Below are 21,968 nucleotides of genomic sequence, written 5' to 3'. Positions count from 1 at the left end.
GAGTCCCGCATCGGGCTCCCTGCTCGGTGGGAGGTCTGCTTCTCCCTCTGACCCTCCCCCCTCTCATGTGCTCTCTCTCATTCTCTCTCTCTCAAATAAATAAAATCTTTAAAAAAAAAAAAATGAAATGTGCTTTTTCCCAGAATATGGAACTAAGCTGATGGGCTGCATTGATACTTAAAAGACTGATACTCTTAAAGGACAGTTACTTCTAATTGAAATGGGTCAAGCATATGTTTGCAAAAATTGTTTTCTCAGGTAAAGGGGTTTTTATAGAAACTACACAGGGATCTAGTTGTTACTGTCCATTAGTGAGATGCGCTTCCTAAGACCAGGGATTGGTCTAAAAAATTAGAAGGCAAACTCCAAGAAGTGGTTGAGAAAATGAAATGTGTCATAGAATATTTTTTAAATTAATTTACTTCTATTCTTAAAAAATTGGTAAAAAAAAAACTTCTGTAGTTAATAATGTAAATAATCATAGCAACTATTTATTTAAAATTATCAAAATTTAATGGTTCTGGAAGATGGTAGCCTAATCACAAGACTGAAATATTAAATTTTACAAGGCAATTTGACAGCATGAACCAAGCAGTAGGGAGCCCAATCCCTTTGCTGGCTCCACAGCTCAAAATATTGAGGGACAAAGTCTATGGATCCTGAGACCTACCCCTACACTTGTGGTGGCCTGGAATAAACTCCAGTGTTACCTGAAGCTCCACTATTTTATCTGATGACTTACTAGTGAAATAATTCCTACAGGGTGGAAACTTTCTGTTTGTAGTCCCCTAAGTAGCTGAATTCCTATGGCCAAACATCTCACCTAAAGGTACAATTCTATCCAGCCAAGCCCATTCTACTACCTGGGCACTCCGTGTGTGTGTGTGTATAGAACCCAGTCTGATGACCATTTGCTTCACTTGAAGAGCTCCATCCTCTTTACTCATTTTTCACATCCAACCTCCAAAGAAACTGAATTATTTCCTCTCAGCCTGTACTTCCGTTAGCAACCTACCTGTGGATCCCAGCAACCAGAGAGCTAAAGATACAAATACCTGTTAATAATAATGATTAATCTACACATCTAATAAAGGAGTTTAGGCAAAATCAAACACTTTCAAAGAATATCAGAAAACTAAAGAAAGACTAAATGGTGCCCGCGGAAACAAAATTATAAGAGAAAACTATAAAAAAAAATGTCTCTATCAACCGGGGTCCCAGCAGAAATTAAATAGTTCACACAATTTGGATAGTACCAAGAGTTGTTGTTGTTTTTTTAACTCTTTCAAAAGATCATTGGCAGAATACCTGGGGTGGGGGTGGAGGGAGCAGTTAACAGAATCTTATCAGTATTTTGTGAAGAGATTCTCCCTGGGAGAAATCAATGACTTTGGACACAGCCTGCAGGGAGGGAATCTGGAGAATAAACACACCCACCCACCCACCCTCCTCTATTTCCAGGGCTCCTCACTGGCGGAACCAAATGGAAGTTTGAGGGTGAGTGGTTTGTTGGTGTTGTCCGCATCGCTCAGGTTTCCATATCAGAGAGGTTGTGGAGAGTGAATCTGGCAAGGGACCTGAAGGAGAGATGGTCTAGGAGATGCTTTCAGAGCTAATGGTCTAAGAGATGCTCTAGGCTGGTCTAAGAGGTTTGGGTGATTGCAGGGCTAATTGTGTTGATTACACTAGTGAATTATGCAAAGCATTTCCTAATTAGCATTATCATAAAAAAAAAAATCAACAGCATTCCTTTGCAGAACTCTTGAAGTTCCTCCGCTCCCTTCCAGGAACACTGAGAACTCGGTCCGAGTCTCTGGTCTAGAGCGTGACCACTGAGCCACCACCACGACGGGAGGCCCAGCCTGATCCCCCCAGCCTAACCCATCTCCATTCCTCAGCTCTATTTCTCTGCATGCTAGGAAAGGGCAGCTCAAGCGCCCTGACAACTCAAGCATGCTTCAGTTTTCTTTCTGCTGATAACATCACCTACCTCCCACGGCTATTGGCAACATTACCCATGCAGTGAAAAGAAATTAAGCATTAATTAATTTCTTTAAAGCCAGAAGAGGAGAAAGCATTTGAAAGTGGAATGACTATTTAAATGAAAAATTCGAACGAACAGTATATGTGCAGGAGCTCAAATAACTGTTGATTTAACAACCTAAGAACAATGGAATTTAATCAGTGATGGGGAAGAAATGAACAGTGATTTCTCGTTAGTGCACTTACCGAGGACAGTTACTTGAGTTACATCAGTAACGCTATCCAGAGCAGTTTGAGCTGAACAGGAGTAAATACCTTGATCCTCTAAGGTGACATTAGATATTGTCAAATTAGCTCCATCGATAATTATCCTACCAGTAAAAAAATTGAGTACACAATGAGGATGAAAACAACAGAAACATATATGCAAAAATATATATTCCCCATAGGAAAAAAAAATTCAAGAGTCAAAAAAACAAAACAAAACACAGCTTCACGTGATGCAAATTTTATTGGTGCTACAGTTGAAACTGGAGATGAAATGTCACTTGAACAACTGTCTACACAGCCATGAAAGCTATCAGTTGGTTTTGTTTTGTTTTAATTACCAAGTCCAGTCATCTGTGATGCATGGGTCAGTGATAGAACTGTGTTGCCTGGTGTTTCTAATGACTGTACTATGTTAGAATAGTTAAGATACATTTGTATAATTCTTAAGGTTTGTTAAGGGAATCACCTACATAGGATCAACTGGGGTGCTTCTTACAAAGGCACATTCCTGAATCACGCCCCACATCTACAGAGCCAGACTGACCTGGAGTCTGGTAATCTGTGTTTTTGACAAGAGTCCTTTTTCTCCACCCCTCTATTTCACATGTAGAATGACCATCTGATAAATCCGGTAACAATTGCACTGTGATTTATTTGAACAGTAGAGGGCAGACTAGTACCGCTTTTTTGCAAATCATTGGCCACTAGCTTTTTATCATTTTTTCTATTTTGCCAATTTGCAATCCAGTTTAGGACATGAAAATTTCTTTACTATAAATTATACCTTTTACCCTATACCTATGTACTGTCAACTTAACTATTTAAGCACTTTTAGGAAAATTAAGTTCCACTAAATTGAAATATATTTACAACAGTTTGCTATATAGTTGAAATAAATAATGTCCTTGCGGAAAGGGACTTATATGATTGACATTTCTGATGTAAAACTCACTTAACCTCTTCCTAGGTAAAAGCCTCTAGCCCCCTGCCTACCTACCAATAAGAAGTTGTCCCAGCAGAATGTGAAAGACAGGAGCTTACTAATGGTTCCCTAGAAATTTAGCAGATACCGGTGATCTCAGCTCCCTGCTAGAATTCCATGCCCGCTCTGGGCCCCAGTCAACCCCAGCAGCAAGTGTTACTCCCAGCCTTCCCCAATCCAGAGATCTCTTCTAAGAGATTCTAGTTAAGATTACTGTTCTTCACCCCTACCCTAGGGAAAACTCGCAGAACATCTGTGTCACTTGCTTAGTTCACTGAGATGGTCAGAGGTTCATTTGAGTGTCAGCCCCAGGAGCCTACAGAAACTATTCAACAGGGCCACACAGAGGATGTTTGGAGTTTCTGGGATCAGGGCCTAAATATGCAGGTCCCATCACCAGCTAGGCACCAGTCTCTGATTCCCTTTCTAGCTATAGCCCAGAGGTCATACGCAAGACCCCAGGCAGCTAGGCAGTAGTGACAAAAGAGGGAGAACATGGAGAGATCCCAGTAGTTGATAGATCGACTCAAGACCTAACCTAAGGGTGAAGATCTCCGTTGCAATGTGTAGTCTTTTAGGTCCATAATTAATCTCCTCTTGTCTCAGTGACAACTAGTTGTTAATGCATCCACTCCTTTCCACAAACTCTTATGTATACAGGAGGGATGAGATGGAATCAATTAAGTACCCAGCCGAGACCAAAGCCCCTGCACGGAGGTGGTGCAAGCACATGTTTGCACACATACACACTAGGGGCCGAGCAGGTACAAGAAATGAGAGAAGCCATTAAATGTCTGCAGACATCAGTACAAATCATGAGAGCTAAACTGGACTGAGTACTTTGTGTTTTCTAAGTGCTAAGTATGTTAACTCATCAATAACCCCATGAAGGTATCTTAGAGTGTAAAATTAAGGCGTAGAGAAGTTATGCAGCTGGTCTTAAGTCATAGACATAAGAAGTGACCAAAGTGAGATTTAAATCCAGGCCACTGGACTCAAGTCCATGCTCTTACTTACCACCCTGCCACAGTGTCACCAAAGGAATGCATGTTCTACCTTCAGATTTATTTTTTCAGAATGACGAATAACAACATAAAACTGCAGGTGAGATTTGGCTAAGGATGGTCTATTTCTAATCCCTACTTAGTCACAATCCAAAACACAGGAGAGCTAACCTCTGTATGCTTTCAAAAGATAGCATAGGCATTCAGTAAATATTCTTTTCTCTTTCTCTGATATACTTAATACTGTCTAATGTAAGTCAGCATCTTTTCACACTTCCTTCCACATTCTCTCTTCTATGTTTTTTTCTGTATTCTCCATACGGAGATTAGGAGGCTTAACAGTGTATTTGTCCATACTTTCTAACTGGAAGGACTGGAGGTATGACTCAGGTTCTGCCCATGCATGAGATAGACTCATCAGAGTTTGGGATAGAAATGGGTGACAGGCAGGGTCCCCTCTGGGGCCATGTGAGCAGATACGCCTCACACACCTGGAGTGGGCTCTGTTTCATGCGCTAACAGAAGGGCACACATTCTATAAAAAGTCAGCAGCAAAAAGCAGCAGCTAACCATGGGAGAGAAAAGTGAAACCCTGCACTGCATTACCTTTTAAATCCTGCCGAGAAGACTGAAATGTATTAATCACTTTTCGTATTTTACTTCCATGTGAACACGTTTACAACTATTTTTTTTCAAGTGCTCAGTGTTGATCCCAAGCCAGGACGACGACAAAGCGTAACCCCTTCCCTACCTGCCATCCTCTGTGGCATTAATTTCAAAGGCTTCTCCATTCTTACTCCAGGACAACTTCAAACTCTGCCTCAAATGTGGGTCACACGTGCTCTCACAATGTAATTCAAGCACGTGCAGTCTGGGGACGCGAGGATTCTTAGGAGCAACTTGAAGTTTTGTAGCATCTATTTTTAAGCAAACAAAGAGACTAGTGAGACGCTTACATCCCAGCTTACTTTGCAATCAGGTGCCTGCAATTTAATCAACCCCAATTGTCGACGGAACAGTCTTATCTTCATGCAGTGTTTGTCACGCTGTAATTTCCTGACATCATGTTTCATTACTATTTTCTTTCCATCAGGCCTGGACCTCTGAGAAATTAGGGTGGAAGTACTAATTACTATCTTAGAAGTTCCCCTTACTACCTCTTGGGCAAAAGGAGTAGGCAGAGTGGGAGCCAACAAATGTCTTTAGAGGTTGAAAAAATATAATTTCCCTTTCTAGTGCTTCTGGTCATGTGATCACACCCCCGTAAGGGGGGGAAAAAGGAAATTAATTGATTTTCTATTAATGTGTTTATTAATAATTCAGAAACTGGGGGTTAAATGGTAAAGCCCATGCAAGGTGATCTATCAACATGAAGGTGGGAAATTAGAACTTAAGCCCGGTGAAAAAGAGGCTGTGTCTGTTTTGTTACATGAAGTATCTGCACAGCCCAGAAGGGACCCTGTATACAGCAAGCACTTAACACATATTTGCTGAAATTCTTGTTGAATGAGGTATAATGAGTGATATTTTAAAAGTAAATTAGTGGTACCCATAATATGAAGCTCAAAAATTTAGCTTCGAATTCAAACATATCAGATAAATTAAATTAAATTTCAAATCAAATGAATTAAAAAGAATCACATTTGGCTGTCTTTAAAATGTCTGCTCATTATGGCTGTTTCAAAATATAGGATCCTTACTCTTAGAGGCCATATTAAGGGTAGATGTACTTTACCCCCCTGTACCACTTGGTGACCCTCTCAGAGGCCAAATCTCATGAGCTGACCTCCAATTCCACAATACGTTTTAATATTCACTATCTACATGTTACTACATGAACTGATTAAAAATTGAAAGCGATAGGGGCGTCTGGGTGGCTCAGTCATTGAGCGTCTGCCTTCGGCTCAGGATGGAGCCCTGCGTCTGACTCCCTGCTCAGCGGGGAGTCTGCTTCTCCCTCTCCCCCTGCTTGTGTTCCCTCTCTCACTACGTCTCTCTCTGTCAAATAAATAAACAAAATCTTAAAAAAATTTTAAAAATTTGAAAGTGATAAAAAAAAAGATCGTTCGGTATCCTAAGCATGAAACTTGAAGAGATTATTTAATTGAATTAATTGTAAGTGAATTATTAAGCATCTACTCCTATTTCTAAACTTAAAGCCAGAAATCCACTTACTAATAATAGATACCATTTAATAAAGCCCTTATCCTATTGACCAGGACCTCTGCTAAGAAGTTCATGGTCACATAACAGTTTATAATTATAATAATTCTACAAATATTAATATTTTCACCTTACAGAGAACATAAGGCTAAAATGAAATTAAGTAACACCAAAGTTTCCCAACTGGTAAGGGGTTGAGCTGGAATCTGAACCTAAGTTTGGCAGAGACCAAAGCTCTTGCTTTCAAACACTATGCGATATAGCCTCTTACCCAATTCCACTCCAGAAATTTTTTTTATATGCAAAAATTGTGTTTTTATCCTTCACTCATAAGATTCCTATATATGCCCTACATATAAAGTGGGTGTTTAGAGCAGATGAAAAGTTCATGACCCTGTCCATCCCTTTGTCAATTACAGTTCTGAGGTCCACTCTGGGCCAAGCGCCGTGTAGGGCAATAGGAAGGTGAAGGTTCATTCGGATTCCGGGCTTCCCTCTCTTTGACTTTGAATCTGACTGAGTTGCTAAACTTTGATATAGGTTGGTTGTATAAAGAATAAAAAGAATCATCTTCACAGACTTCAGAAGGGCATTTTGAAAATTGTCCATGACACATAAACACCCAGGCAGATGTGAGTTAAGCAGACATGTGAAGAGAATATCTATGTGCTTAAAAATACAGTCCACATAACATAATAAAATACAATTTAAAAAAAAAATACAGTACATGGGGGTGGCATGTTGGACTTAGGGTACAAAAAAACCCAAATACTGTAAAAGAATATAAGACAGAAGAAAAACAAGGAAGGGAGGGTATGTGTGTGAAGAGAGACAGAAATATCAGGATCTCCATGAAAACGATGATTCAACAGATACACCTGTCATCTAAGCAGCAGTGTAGGCTACGATAATGACATGTCACAAGCAATATAGATTCTCCCTACAATCACTGTAGGATTTCTCTATTATGTTTTCCTGAAAAGGACTTTCGGAGCAATTTTAAAACCAAAATACTAGTGAAACCCAGGACTTTGTTCCGAAGAGAGAAAAAAATGCAAAGCGGTTTATGATGCAAAAAGAGGACAAAAAAATCTTCCGTCCTGTCATGCCCCAGTCTTTATGAAGCTGAACTTTTATGGGTTTGTGAAATTTTTAGCTCCAAGAGTTGATTGCTGATGACCTTATGTTGAGTTGGTTACTGAAATAAAACACAGTCACAGAAATATCCCAAAATAGAGCATTTTAAATTATTGCCAGTCATCCCCCAAATACCTAAGTCCCTCTTAAAATTGTAAAAAGCCATGAACACATCATCAGCACATCCTATAATTTCTGTGACAGTCTTTTCGATAAAACACAATCTGGGAGCTTAGAAATACAGTCTAAGAACTTTAACAGGCACTCAATAAATCATATTGTTTCATTTCGAAAAATGAAGACAAACTAAACCCATGTGAGAATTCATGCAAAGTAAAACCAAAATAAAAATACTTCTAATATCCAAGTTGGCCGTGACTGCGGTTTTTCCTTTAGCATTTTCTACCCAACAAGAGTATGAGCCAGCATCATCTTCTGTGGTTTTGTTGATCTGCAATGTGCCATTTTCATGGACATGGTACCGTCTACCTTCAAGAGGTTTCGCCTCTTCCACCTTCTGCCTATGAACACAGAAAACATAAATCAATTTTAGACGTGACAGAACTGTAGACGCTTCCTGAAACTGGCTGCTGATGTCATTCAAGCTTACCCTTTCTTCAGGAGCTCTGCAGACCTTATGAAATGTTCCATTGGGGTTTATGTTTTTCCGAGAATGGGTCCTAGCCGAGGTGTATATCTGATCTGCCCAGATAGACTGTGATTAGAGGAAATCCGGGCCCATGCTCTATGCTTCTGCTGCATTTCTCGTAGCTATAAGGACCATTTTTGCATCTGTCCTCACAGCTTAATAAATATTTTCTGGTGTATTGATGGTGAACTCTTTAGTTAATGATCGCTTCAGGGTACTAAATGGGAAAGCTAGTAATTGAAAGAGATAATGAACCTTCTGAACCTCCTGCCATCCTGGGGGAACATTGGTCATTCAGAAATATTATAGGCCAGGAAGTAGTTCCTGTCCCGTGGACATGGATTACATTTGCCCTTATCAACCCAGAGTCATTTTCTCCTACATTCATCCATTTTCTGAGCATTTGCTGCCAAAGCTTGATTTACCCAGTACATTTCGCAATAAGAGGCTCTGCTGGAACAAAAAAAAAAATTCAAAGGGTAAACTCTGGCTGCCATTCACATGGTACTTTCTAGAGCTCGGGACTAGGGCAAGGCCAGTGAGGCACTTGCCTCAGGGGTAAAATGTAAGGATTGCCAAAAAATCTCAGGACTCAAGATAAATAATATTTTAATGGAGTTATTTTTAAAAATAAAAAACACACAAAAAAATCCACAATGAGCAAAATATCCAATTTTTAAATAAAGACAGGATCTGACCCTGCCCTTGCCTGACCCTGCCTCCCCCTCCTCACTCTAATCTCAGCCCTGCAGAGCCATGGCAGACTTATTTAAGAACAGTTCATCCACGCTTTTCTGGTGAAGTAACAAATGTGGCAGATCCACACAAGGTGTCTGGACTTATTACACCAATAGATATATTGAAATTAAATTCAAAATACATGTTGGAAAAGTTTTAAGCATGTGTTTGGAATTAAATGCATGCTTAGATAATTATTTAGCAAAGACCCAAAACAACAAAAAAAAGTAGTTAAGTCTGAACAACATGGGTGTGAACTGCCCGGGTTCACTTGTATATGAATTGTTTTCAATAAATATATTGGAGAAATTTTTGGAAATATGCAACAACTTAAAAGAACTCACAAACTGTGTAGCCTAGAAATATGGAAAAACATTTAAGAAAAAGATAGCTATTACTACAAAAATAAAGCATGTGATACATATAACATCCTAAATGTGTGTTAATCAACTATTTATCTTATGGGTGAGGCTTCTGGTCAACTGTAGGCTATTAGCAGTTAAGTTTTGAGGGAGACAAAAGTTATACATAGATTTTTAATTGCATGGGGGATCAGCCCCAACCTCCACAATGTCCAAGGGTCAGCTATAATATATGACTTTTGATATACCCATAATGAAAAACCAAATCTATCTGTAAAATTGTCTTAGTAATCACTTTAATTCTTTGCTTTCCTTTGTAAGCAGAAATGGCTCTCCCTAATCTCCCCATGAGAGAAAAATCCTACACATCTAGTCAACAGTTCCGGGGGAGGTAGGTAATTAAGTTTGCTACCTTATTTCTCAGAGGCATTGGCTACATTGTAACAACAGCCCGTCAAATGATGGATGAAGACACAAGGTGAAATCTACCACTGACATTCTCTTAAGAAAACCTTGTACCAGCTTACCAGGACACTGTTGCTTCAGGTGAAGCAAAGAACTCGCAGTGTAAGAAAGCACTGTAACCAACCACCGTAGCATAAGTCTCTTCATCTTCAGTTTGTATCAGTGGACGGACATCTGTTTGAAAATGACATAAATACAGTTGTCAATGTTCATGTAAGAAATAATGTGCACACATTAGATTTTTCTATATCCTAGTCATATTAACAGAACGGGGAGATAGCCGAATATTGCAATATATGTTCCTGAATTAGAAAAATATCCAAATTCAATACATTTTTGAAAGTGTAATTTTAGGGGCGCCTCGGTGGCTCAGTCGGTTAAGTGACTATTGATTTTGGCTCAGGTCATGATCTCGGGGTCATGTGATCGAACCCCGCATCAGGCTCTCTGCTGAGTGTGGAGCCTGCTTAAGATTCTCTCTCTCTCCCTTGCCCCTTCACCCCCACTCCTGTGCACACACACTGTCTCTCTAAAAAAAAATAAAGAAAAAAGAAAAAAGAAAGTATAATTTTAGTTTGAAGGCTAATACCCAAATGTTAGATGAAAGGTACTTTGATGATATTCTCCCCCCCCCATGTTTTATGTGTCTGGAATTCAATTGACTTGTGTGCACGACCTTGAACATCTTCCCTTAGAAAACAGCAGGTAAACAGTCTGCTTACCTACAACATCGATATTGGCATTGGCAAGGATGGTGCCATGGACATTTGAGGCTTCACACTGGTACACAGCAGTGTGATTCGGTTGCAGGTTGGTAAAACTGATTTCCCCGGGGGAGACAACATCACCAGCAAATGGATTTTCTGCAAGAGATTAAAGAATGTCAGTTTGATAAAAAATAGGACATAAAATATTTACACGCCATTTATTAAATGTGTCACACAGTATTTATATTTTAAGACCAGTTTAGGGTGAATAATAGTTCACTGAAGCCAATTTGTAGAATTTCTTTGCATCAGCCATGGGCTTTTCTTTCCAGACCCTTCTCCAATTTCAATCTTCCTTCAGATTACTACTGATTTCTAAAATATTTGTTGATCTCTAGCTCATTGCCTCTCCCTATTCATACCCATAAATAAAATTTCAGATTTTCTGTTCAGCATTCAAATCCCACTATAACTAAACCTCACTTATTCTTACAAATTTAGGTTCCAATACTGCCAAAACAAATCACATGATCAGCATGGAGTGATCCCACCAGTCCACCAACACTGGCTCCTTTGTTCGCCATTTGACACTTCTGTTCCTCCATTTGATTTTTCTTCCCTGTGCCATTTTCTGATCTATACCATTCATTTCAATTGTCTTGCTTTCCTATTTAACCACGTTGGATACACAGCTCATATATTTTATTTTCACAGTAAGAGTAAACAACTTCTTGAGATCAGGGGCTAAAGTTTCTACTTTTTGGCAATAAATCCAACCTTACTCCTGATCCAGGTATAATTCTGGAAATGTCTTTGGGAAATGAGAAAATCTAATATTTCCGGTACATTTATTAAGGGCCAAAGAACTCTGTTGGAAGTAGCACATGTGTTGTTTCATTGAAGAGGAAACATATTAGCTATGAATGTCGAATGAGGGGCACAGATGTTAAAATTTTTAGTTTAAATGACATTACAAGGGGCGCCTGGGTGGCTCAGTCAGTTGAGCGTCTGACTCTCGATTTTGGCTAGGGTCATGATCTCAGGGTCATGAGAGCAAACTCCAAGTCAGGCTCTGCGCTGAGCGTGGAGCCTGCTTAAGATTCTCTCTCCTTCTCCCTCTGCCCCTCCCTGCTAGGACTTATTGTGTCTCTATTATACAAAATAGTGACTATACTAAGTTTTGGTTTATAGAAAACATAGAATATTGCTTATTAAAATAGAAAAGTATCCTTATACATTTGAGAGTCAAAAATGAACATAATTTGGGCCGCCTGGGTGGCTCAGTCATTAAGTGTCTGCCTTCGGCTCAGGTCATGATCCCAGGGTCCTGGGATCGAGCCCCGCATCGGGCTCCCTGCTTAGCGGGAAGCCTGCTTCTTCCTCTCCCACTCCCCCTGCTTGTGTTCCCTCTCTCACTGTCTCTCTCTCTGTCAAATAAATAAATAAAATCTTTAAAAAAAAATGAATATAATTTTACACTTGACTGTGAGCTCCACATAGGCAGGATCTTGTCTGTGTGTTGTACACAGTGTCCCCAGTGCAGAGTGGAGGCAGTCAGTAAATATTTCCTGAAATGATGGAAAACCATTTATGTTGGGTGGCATTTTATTCCTAGAAGGTCTCTGTGGTAGGCAGAGTAATAGCCCCCAACAGATAGCCACGTTCTAATCTCTACCACTAGAACATATTATACCTTCCATGGCAAAAGGGACTTGCAGAGGTGATTAAGGTTAAGGGCCTTGAGATGGAAGGATTATCCTGGATTATCTAAGTGGGCCCAACATAATTACAAGGTTCCTTAAAATCAGAGAAGCTTCCCTGGCCGTGGCCAGTGGAAAGGGTGATGAGGCTATGAAAAAATGGTCAGATATGCAATGATGCTGACTTTGGAGATGGAGAGTCTTGTGCCAAGGAATGTGGGCTCTCTCCAGGAACTGGAAAAGACAAGGAAAGGGGTTCTCTCCTAGTCCCTCCAGAAGGGAACACACTATGGCTGACACCTTCATTGCAGCCCAGGGAGGCTTACTGGACTTCTAACCTACAGAATTGTAAAATAATACATGTATACTGTCTTAAGCCACTAAGCTAGTGATCATTTATATAGCAAGAGTAGAAAAGTGGTACAATCCTGCAGGGCAGTTCATCTCTTGAGAATGCTCAGGATGAGTTGTTCTTTAAAGTTCTTTAAGGCTTTAAAGGACTGGAACCTCTGATCTGATTCCGCATTCCCACACCCGACACCCAGCTCTACAACTTTCAGAGCTCTCCCCATCGTTATCTTTAGACTCCTTGTTTCATCTGCCCATGGTAAACCCTGACTCAAACACAGCATTACAAAAAGAAAACATGAAACTGTAGCCACAGATTCGAGATGACGAAGAGCTAAGCATGGCTCGAGGCTGCCTTTCGGGAGAGGTATGGAAATTGCAGTGTTGCGGCATATGGGCCAAGGCTAACAGGAGCTCCTGGGATTCGAGAAAGCCAATTCTCTATCAATATCCACCAAAACACACTAGTTCTGTCATAAGATGTCTTTGGTCAGCTCAGTGGGTGATGATGCAATAAATATAGTGGGAGAAACTTCAGCTCTGAGACTTCATCATTTCTGGGTTCCGTGTCTGGCTCTAAATAGACTGGGGTTGTGTCTTCAATTAAGTAACGTGACCTCCCTGAGCCTCAGTTGCCACATGTGCAAACTGGAGAATAAAAAATTAAAAAAAAAAAAAATTCTCTTCTGCAGGGCTTGTTAGGAAGCTCACAGATACTGGAGGCAAAGCATTTGAAAAAGGTTAGGCCTGTTACCAATACTAGTAACCAGTTTCATTTAATTTGGAAATACCACATATAAAGGATATAGAATTGCTAGAACTGTAAGCTCAGAGAGATTTAGTCAGCCCACTGTGATCAAGCACCCCAACCTATAAACGGCTACAGCCCATTTGCGGGGGAGCAAGGAGAGCTGTGGAAGGAACACCGAGCTTAGGCTGCAAGGATGTGGCTTTGGCTCTACACCAGCCATTATTCAGCTGTGCTGTCTCGTGTAAGTTAATTTCAGCCCTGACCTCCTCATCAGGAACAAACCTATTGGCTCTACTTTGAGAATACATCCAGAACATAACCATTACTACAACCAACCTAGCCCTCGGCTCTAGGGTCTTTCAGGCTGCTTCCAGCTGGAGCACTCAGACGGCTGCTTCTCCATTCAGAGGTCAGAACAATCCTTTGTTAATAGATCAGATCACGTCATTCTCCTGCTCAAGAACCTCCGAGTGCTGCCCATCTGATTTACAATAAAATCCCAAGTCTCCAGTCGGGCTTTCACCTTTATACGCATGATGAGGCTCTAGTACCACCAGCCGACTGATCTCGTGTCCCAGCCCTTCCCACTCACTCAGCTTCAACCACCCCGGACTCCTTGCTTGACATCAACACTTCAAACATACCTCAGGGTCTTTGCACTCCCTGACCTCTCTACCCTGAAAGCTCCTCCCCATGTATTTACATGGCTGTCTCCCTCACCTCCTTCAGGCTTTCTACTTAAAGGTAAATTACCACAAGGGGCTTACTAGTATTATCTTAAAATAAAATAGCAACTCGAGGTCCTGAACTTCTCTTACACCCAGCCCTTACTCAGCTATCTTTTATTTACCACACTACAGCACACATTTACGTGCTTATTCGTCTACTGATTGACTCTCCCCGCTAGGTTCATTTTATTCACGGCTACCTCCCAAGCAATAATGCCAGTCGGCGCCTGGCACAAAGAATGCGTTCAATAAATATTATTGAATGAAGGAATCAATCGGTTAAATATGAATAATAGTACCTCCATTAAAAATGTTCACTTGGGGATTCAAAGCAATATGTGAACATCTATCCATAAACAGTCAAGTGCCATTCAGATATAAATTTTATAATTTTATGTTCCAGAGAATCTGCATTCCTTATTTTAGCATCCTTAACATTCTTTATAAACAACAATTGTTTCCATTTCCCTTGGATTCATTTCTTAGTCTGCTCTCTAGAGAGATGAAAAAAAAATCTCAAATTTGAGGATATTAATAATGAGGGCTAAGGTTTCCTGAGTGCTTGCTATGTGACAACAATAATAGTAAACAAAAGTTTAGGAGTGTCCCTGTCCCGAGCATTCTCTGCATGGTGTTTTCTTTAATCCACACAACAACCCAAGAGTTGGTGCAATTTTCACGCCCATTTTACTGATGAGGAAGCAGGTTTTAAGAGAGTCAGTAATAGGCCCAATCATACAACTAGTAAATGGTAGAGCCTAGATGCAAACAGAGGCATTCTGGCCCCAGAATTTATAAACTACCAAAATGTTCTACAAAAAAGCCACTATCCTAGGTGGTTGACCACATTTACCTCATTCAATCACAACCAACTACCATTAGCTATGTTGTGCTGTTAAAAAACTAAAGCTTCGGGGCACCTGGGTGGCTCAGTCGTTAAGCGTCTGCCTTCGGCTCAGGTCATGGTCCCAGGGTCCTGGGATCGAGCCCCGCATCGGGCTCCCTGCTCAGCCAGGAGCCTGCTTCTCCCTCTCCCACTCCCCCTGCTTGTGATCCCTCTCTCGCTGTGTCTCTCTCTGTCAAATAAATAAATAAAATCTTTAAAAAAAAAAAAAACTAAAACTAAAGCTTTGGGAGATTCAGTAAACAGCTCAAGATCATACACCTGGGAAGGTGCACAGCCTAGATGGGACCTCAGGTCTGTGGACCACCAGGATGTCTACCCTTGACATGAGTGGGTCCAGAACAAAAGGAACTTATAAAAGCAACAGATAATAATGTAAACACTCGAAATTAAGCTAATCAGTTGACAAAATTTGTTCTATCCTACTTTCACAAAGACACTCAAACTGACCAGACCTCTAGGTTCAAACTGAAGATTTCTGGAGTTCTCACAGTTCTATGCTGGAAATGGTAGAGTAGGGAGAATCGGCCTTCAGCCTTTGTGCATCCCCATCCTCCCATGTCCAGGCCTTGTGGGAGGGCTCAGAGTTGACTGGACAGGGATTTTTCTGGTCTTGGGTACTACTGGAGCTCCATCGAGAACATGTAGGGAGCCAGGGGTAGGGTGCCTGTGTCCAAGCTCTGTAGTTCTCACTGGCCCTGTGAATTTCTCAAATAATAGAGGAGGCAGGCATGACCAAAGGATGGCCAGAGCAGGTGCTTGTAAAGAGCAGAACCCAGGGCAGGGTTGCTGTTGCCTAGGTCTATGGTAAGTCCTGACTTCCAACCCATGCTCTCAACCAGTAGGTCCCTGCACCTATTTCTTCTCAGGGAGAAGGAGAGCACTGGGCTTTCCTCCTTGGATTCTCTTTCTCATTCGCTTGTTTTATTTTTTTTTATTTTTGTTTAAAGATTTTATTTATTTATTTGCCAGAGTGAGAGAGAGAGAGAGAGAGAGCGCGCACAAGCAGGGGGGAGGGGCAGGCAGAGGGAGAGGGAGAAGCAGGCCCCCCGCTGAGCAAGAAGCCGCGTGGGGCTCCATCCCAGGACCCTGGGAACATGACCTGAGCCGAAGGCAGACGCTTAACCGACTGAGCCACCCAGGCGCCCTTTGTTTTATTTTTGTAACCGTATTTTTATATATAATTAATGTAATGACTCAACGACGAATACAAATATTATTTATGGCTTTTCCATAAATCTAAGCATAAATCAAACTGCTTAGAAAGATGCAATTTTTGGATTTCCTGGCTGGATCTGTCCTGATGGTCCAGCCACTTCCCAGCTGCATTTTACACATAAGCAGGGTGTCGGATTATCAACCTTCCCCGCACACCATTGCCTTCGGCACTGCATCACAAGTGGGGTCTTCACTCACTGTCAATTGGGGAGCCATTCACTCTCCACTTGATTGTAGGTTCAGGCTCTCCTTCTGCCTCACATAACAAGATACCGCTGCTCCCAGTGCTGTACACACCACTCTGAGGTTTCTTTGCCCAGCGAGGAGGCTCTGGAAGTAAAGTGAAGAGATCATGAGTGAGTTTATCCACGTCAGAAGGTCCAAAAACGTTAAGGCCTGCATTTCTCTAATGCACCAGCAGATGGCAGGCACAATAAAGTGTTTCACACTAGCTCTTTTTGATCCTTGCTCTGGAAGGCAAGATGGGCACTGTTTTTGTTATAGGGTGTGTGTATGTGTGCGTGTGTGATCTAATTTGGACTCTTAGCATGTATAATAAAATCAACATATAGACAATCACTTTATTCAGCAACACAAGTACCTATCTCATTAACGGAAAATGGAGGGATAAGCAGATGGTTAAGTTTATTTAGTGCTGGCTACAGCTTATTTTCAAGCTGCAGCAAGGCATCTAAAAAGGCTGATACTCGATAAACGTATTTTGAGAATTTTTTAATGAAATTAAAATGTTCAGCATTTATTTTAAATATTTCTTAATGACTGTAGCATCTATATCCATATCTATATCTACTTATCTATCTTAAAAATTTGGGAAACATTATTTTTCTAGAGATTATTTTTTGTAAGGCAGGCAGAAGGAAGCCTAAAACCAACACTTAGCTTACTGTCCTCAAAACAATGGAGGAAAAGATGTATTTAAATTACTTGCATCTTCTCATGCCCTAATGCTCCAACAGTGTAATTCTAAGTGGTGTTTCAGGACAGAATGAGACATTTGTCTTTAGTGCAAATATTACTGCCATACCTTGTCACCTTAAGTATATTACTATGTCAGGAGTGAATAAAAGATTTAGATTAAAGTGTGGGTGGTTTGGATAATTTGATTCCAGAGAAAATTGCACAATACCTGCAGGGAGTAATTCCCATCAAGTGTAGCTTGGTTATTTCCCCCAAGACATTTTTGGATTTCCATTTTTGTCAAAAAGAAAACTCTTTTAAAGGTACATATATGTGTAAAATGAAAAAAATGTCACTTAAACTGCTTTTTTTTAAGTAAAGGGGAAACAAAGGGATTATGTGAAAAGAAAATGCCTATAAATTCACCAAGAAAAACAAAAATATACAAATAACCCTGGCAAATTCAAGTCCGAGCACGAGACATGCCCTAGTAATTATTCCATAGGGTGTGGGCTTAGTTACTGAATCTTAAATTCAAAATGTGTATTCATAATCTGTAAATATTTAGTCATTTAGGTTAAAATGCAATCGTCCAAATTATAAACTGCTTATGACCCTCTGAAATGGGTGTGTATGTGCGTGCTTATGCACATTTTTGATGTTATTGTTCCTTTTGTCTTTTCACACAACCACAATAAAATAAAACATTCGAGTTAGAGAAAAAAGTTCCATGAACATGCAAATTTCCATGTTTACAACAAGCAAACTATTGCTTTCAGAGCAAAAACTAAATGTAGAAACATAAATCATAGGGATGTAATGTACAGCGTGTTGACTGTAGTCAATCATACTGTATTGCATATTTGAAAGTTGCTAAGAGAGGAGATCTTAAAAGTTCTCATCACAAGAAAAAAAAAATTGTTGTCATTATGTAGCCATGAATGTTAACTAGACTTAATCTGGTGATCATTTTATAATATATACAAATATCGAACCATTGTGTTGTACACCTGAAATTAATGTTATCTGGCAATGATAGAATAATAATAATAATCTGCCAAATAATAAAATAAAGGAGATCATGTAATGATGACATTTCTTTAAATATACATGCATAATAAAATCAGGATTTTATTTCTGTTCTCATCCTACAAATTTCATTAACCTCTAGGTGTCTGCATTAAGCTGATGTTATCACCCTCTCCAACTCTCCTCGCAGACCAAGGGCTGAGCCTTGGAGATGCTCTCTAACTTGCTCAGTGTCACCAAGAAAAGAAGCCCCATTCTGTGTTCTTGCCACTCCATGGATCTGCAGACCTATAAACTGAGCAGCATTGAGACTCCAATGTAAATGTGATGTTATTCCTAGTTAATTACTATTTTATTAATTTGGACCACTGATAGAAACCAAGGCCATATGGCTTTACCAACTTTCCCTTGTGCTTCCAAATCCAAGCTCCTCCAACATCTATCCACTGGAGGTTGATAGCAAGATTTCGTATATTCACTAGGTATCATCCCCCTTTTGGATAAGCTTTTTTTTTTTTTTTTTTTATAAATGCTTGGACATTTGTTTTTATGCTTCTCAAATAAATAAAGAGCCAGGGTGGAATCTTAGTCTTTCTTGTGTCTCCTCTGCTTAGCACAATGAGAACTGACATATATGGAGTAATTATGAGTTAAACTGAAATGACTGATCCCTAAAGACCCCAGTGAGAAAGGCATTGGGAGGAAAGAAGGACCCTTAGATAGGAGGGAATCACTGACTTCTCAATCTCATAATTTCATGTCTTGGTTGAACATATTTAGCTAGGTGCTACTTTGTTCACAAAAGAACGCATAGTGAGCCTGAGGACACTGGCCATGGGTCAGGTTATTTTTGGTGAGTGAAGTTAGGCTAAGGACATGCAGGAACAGAGAACAAACAGATGTTTTCCAAAGCTTAGAACATGTAACTCTATTTCTGAAGGGTAAGATGTAGTGGAAAGGATGAAAAAAAGCTCAAGAAAAAGGGGGAGGAAAAAAAAAGGCTAAAATGGAAAATTCTGAGAGACAACATCATCACTGAATCTCATGCTTTTACCTATTATCCTAAGATACATGGTAACTGATGAAAACTACTTACGTTGAAACTTTACTCAATTTGTCAAATTGTAAATAAAAAAAGATGATAATTTCTGTATGCTGTTAAAAACTGAGATGCAAATGACTGAACATTTAGAATATAATAAGCAAGTTAATTAGAGACATTTATCACTGGAAGGAAAATGAAATGAAATAAAATAGGAAATTTGGTACCTATAAAACAACAAGGAAGCTATTTTCTTAGTAACAGATTCCTACTAAATATCTATATTCTATTAAATCAAAATTGTTAGGTTCATCAAACTTGGATTTACTTGTAACTCTTTAGAAATAACAGATTATTTGAAAATGAGGCTTTCTTAAGTATATCAATGAATTGCATTTGAGTTCATGATATCTTTTTAAGACAATTATGAGTATATAATTACATATAAATACTTTCCTTTTACACTAAAATTCAAAAGTCTTAAATGATTCCAAAGTTTACTACATGAATGCTGTTGGTGGGAGTTTATTTTTAAATAATTAGTTAAAATGTGATTGTGGTCATATTCTGATTCCCGGATTTAGAGTATCTTAGATGCCATTTTAACATCTCTCCTTATTGAATGTAAAATATTTATATCATAGATACCTAGAAAGGATACCTGTGCCTTGTCAAGACAAGGATGTTTTTGCTTACATGTATGACAGAATTTGAAAATGCATATGGTTTTCATATTTAGGATGTTGCAACTTCAATTACAGAATTTGTGTTTAGTAATAAAGAAGAAACATCACATAGACAGAGAATACAATATAACACATGCTTTTATTTAAGCACAAATGGGTGTTTTCAGAATGGACTCGATTTTCAAAGTTCACAGTAGCATTGTTCTGTGATCCTATGGTAATCCTTGTTATTTCATTTGAGTTTCTAAACAAGAGACAAAAAAGGGAAAGAAAGTGCAGGAAAGCAGAAGACAATTGAATAGAATAAGCTCATCGTGCTTATGATTAATGAGGCTTATATTTACTGCTTTCACATTTAAAAAAAAGAAAAACCGACTTCTTGAGCCCAGTTTGCCTTTCACTTGCATGTGTGAAGAGAAACTACTAAAACATACAACTGAGGGCACATTTAGTAGCTTCTCATTAAGGAGAAAAGATTAACTGTTCCTAATAAAAACATAATTTACATCTCAATAGTGCTAATAGCTGTTTTATGAATAGTGAGGACAATTCGTTCAGGAAACCTAGATTCCTTTGGAGTCCTATAGTCAACATTTTAAATTGCGTAATTAAGTTTACATCCTTTTTCTTTTCTTTTTTTTTTTTTGCAACCCTTGCAATGCTTTTGAAAGCTTCAGTCTTACAGTCAAGAAAACCGTGGCCAGATTGTTAAAATATTCAGCTACCGTAGCAATGTTCCAGCCATCTGGAGGGATTTCTAATAGTCAGCAACTTGGAGTAGGAGCAGTTAACAATTAGACATGTCTGGTTTGTGGGTATGTGTTTGCTCTGGGCAGGGGTAAAGGGTTACAGGAAAATATCCCTGTAGCATGGTGTAGCTGAATTATATGGGAGCATCAAATGATGACTAAAAATATATATACAAACCTCTCAAACTCTTCCTCTCTGAATTTCTTTGTGACTAATTTAAAATCAGAGGAATATATCACTGCTGGCAGCTAATGATATTTATGCGTAATATTGGTAATATGAGTAATATTTCTCCTATATAGGTTTTGCTTTTTTTGAATCAAGGAAAATGATATTCTCATCTTTGGCTTTCCGCTCTTCCTAACTTAATCATATACACTGTGGGCTAGGTCTTGGAAACGCAGTGTCATTCCAAACAGCAGACGACTAAAACAATTATCCTAACATTTACTTGTAAGTGGAATGTGTGTCTGAGTCTTCATTTTTTTTCCCCCATTAATTAAAACAGTCAGCCTTTTACTTAGGTGTTCCCTGCACAAACTGAAGGCTTAAGCGGTAAACTTTATTGGAATACAAATGGAAACCCTAGAGCATTGGTTCACTAAATAGGATCCTGAAAGAGATAATTCCTTTCAGTAGTTAAGCCTACACAGTACTAAATAAGTACAGATGCAGTAATCAATCCATTAATTTGATCAATACAGTCAACCAAACTATAGATAGGAGACCTCAATGTAATCAGACCCACAGAAAACAGTCTGCATCAATCAGATTCCCAAGATGCCTAGATAACCTTTACTTGCAGGGTAGACACAGCTCCAATATCTACATGGTGTGATATGTAGATTTTTTTAAAAATGATGACATCATGGCCCACTTATTTCTGTGAATATAAGAAACAATAGCTAAGCCTCTATTGATTAAAAGGCTTGGGTTTACAGAGATGACTTGAATATAATGTGTATTTTGCATCATCTGATAGAAAATTAATATTTCTAGCATCCAGTCTACCCTTTCCTCATAAGTAACATATTAAATGTCATGTGAACCCAAGATATGGACAGAAAAATAATGTATCTAGGAAAGAACTAAGATAATTTGTCTGATACCCTCATTTCTTTGAGGAAGAAACTGATGTACAGAAAGGTGAAGCAAATTGATCAAGGACATAGCAAGTTAACCATAGGCCTGGGAAACAAGCTCATCATGATACTCATCATAATAAATCCTTCCTTTGTAATGCTTACTTCTTCTATGATTTAATATTACGCAGCATCGTATGTTTATTATAATAAAAATTATGTGGAAGTTATCTGTGTTTAATCCCTAACATGAGATCTTTTCTTACCATTTGTCCCTTTTATAAGGTATCGTGGGGTAAATGACAAATCTGGTTAATTGGAGTATAATAGAATCCAGTACCCACTCTCAAAT

At 39.2% G+C, this 21,968-nt stretch overlaps 1 protein-coding gene across 1 annotated transcript in view; it reads right to left on the bottom strand.

Annotated features, from left to right (window-relative positions):
* CHL1 (cell adhesion molecule L1 like) overlaps positions 1-21,968 on the bottom strand; it is a 92,180-nt gene that overhangs the window by 23,746 nt on the left and 46,466 nt on the right. The window contains exons 9-14 of the mRNA XM_081805844.1: positions 16,308-16,439; positions 10,476-10,616; positions 9,816-9,927; positions 7,894-8,060; positions 4,991-5,156; positions 2,170-2,354 (exon numbers count right to left, since the gene is read on the bottom strand). Of these exons, the coding sequence (XP_081661970.1) occupies positions 2,170-2,354; positions 4,991-5,156; positions 7,894-8,060; positions 9,816-9,927; positions 10,476-10,616; positions 16,308-16,439 (903 nt within the window). The remainder of the gene's footprint in view (positions 1-2,169; positions 2,355-4,990; positions 5,157-7,893; positions 8,061-9,815; positions 9,928-10,475; positions 10,617-16,307; positions 16,440-21,968) is intronic.

Source organism: Leptonychotes weddellii, chromosome 1 (assembly GCF_054177405.1).
Source record: "Leptonychotes weddellii isolate Sample4059 chromosome 1, ASM5417740v2, whole genome shotgun sequence".
Taxonomy (NCBI): domain Eukaryota; kingdom Metazoa; phylum Chordata; class Mammalia; order Carnivora; family Phocidae; genus Leptonychotes; species Leptonychotes weddellii.
The sequence above is the reverse complement of the archived record's forward strand: the minus strand, read 5'-3'. Positions and strand labels throughout refer to the sequence as shown.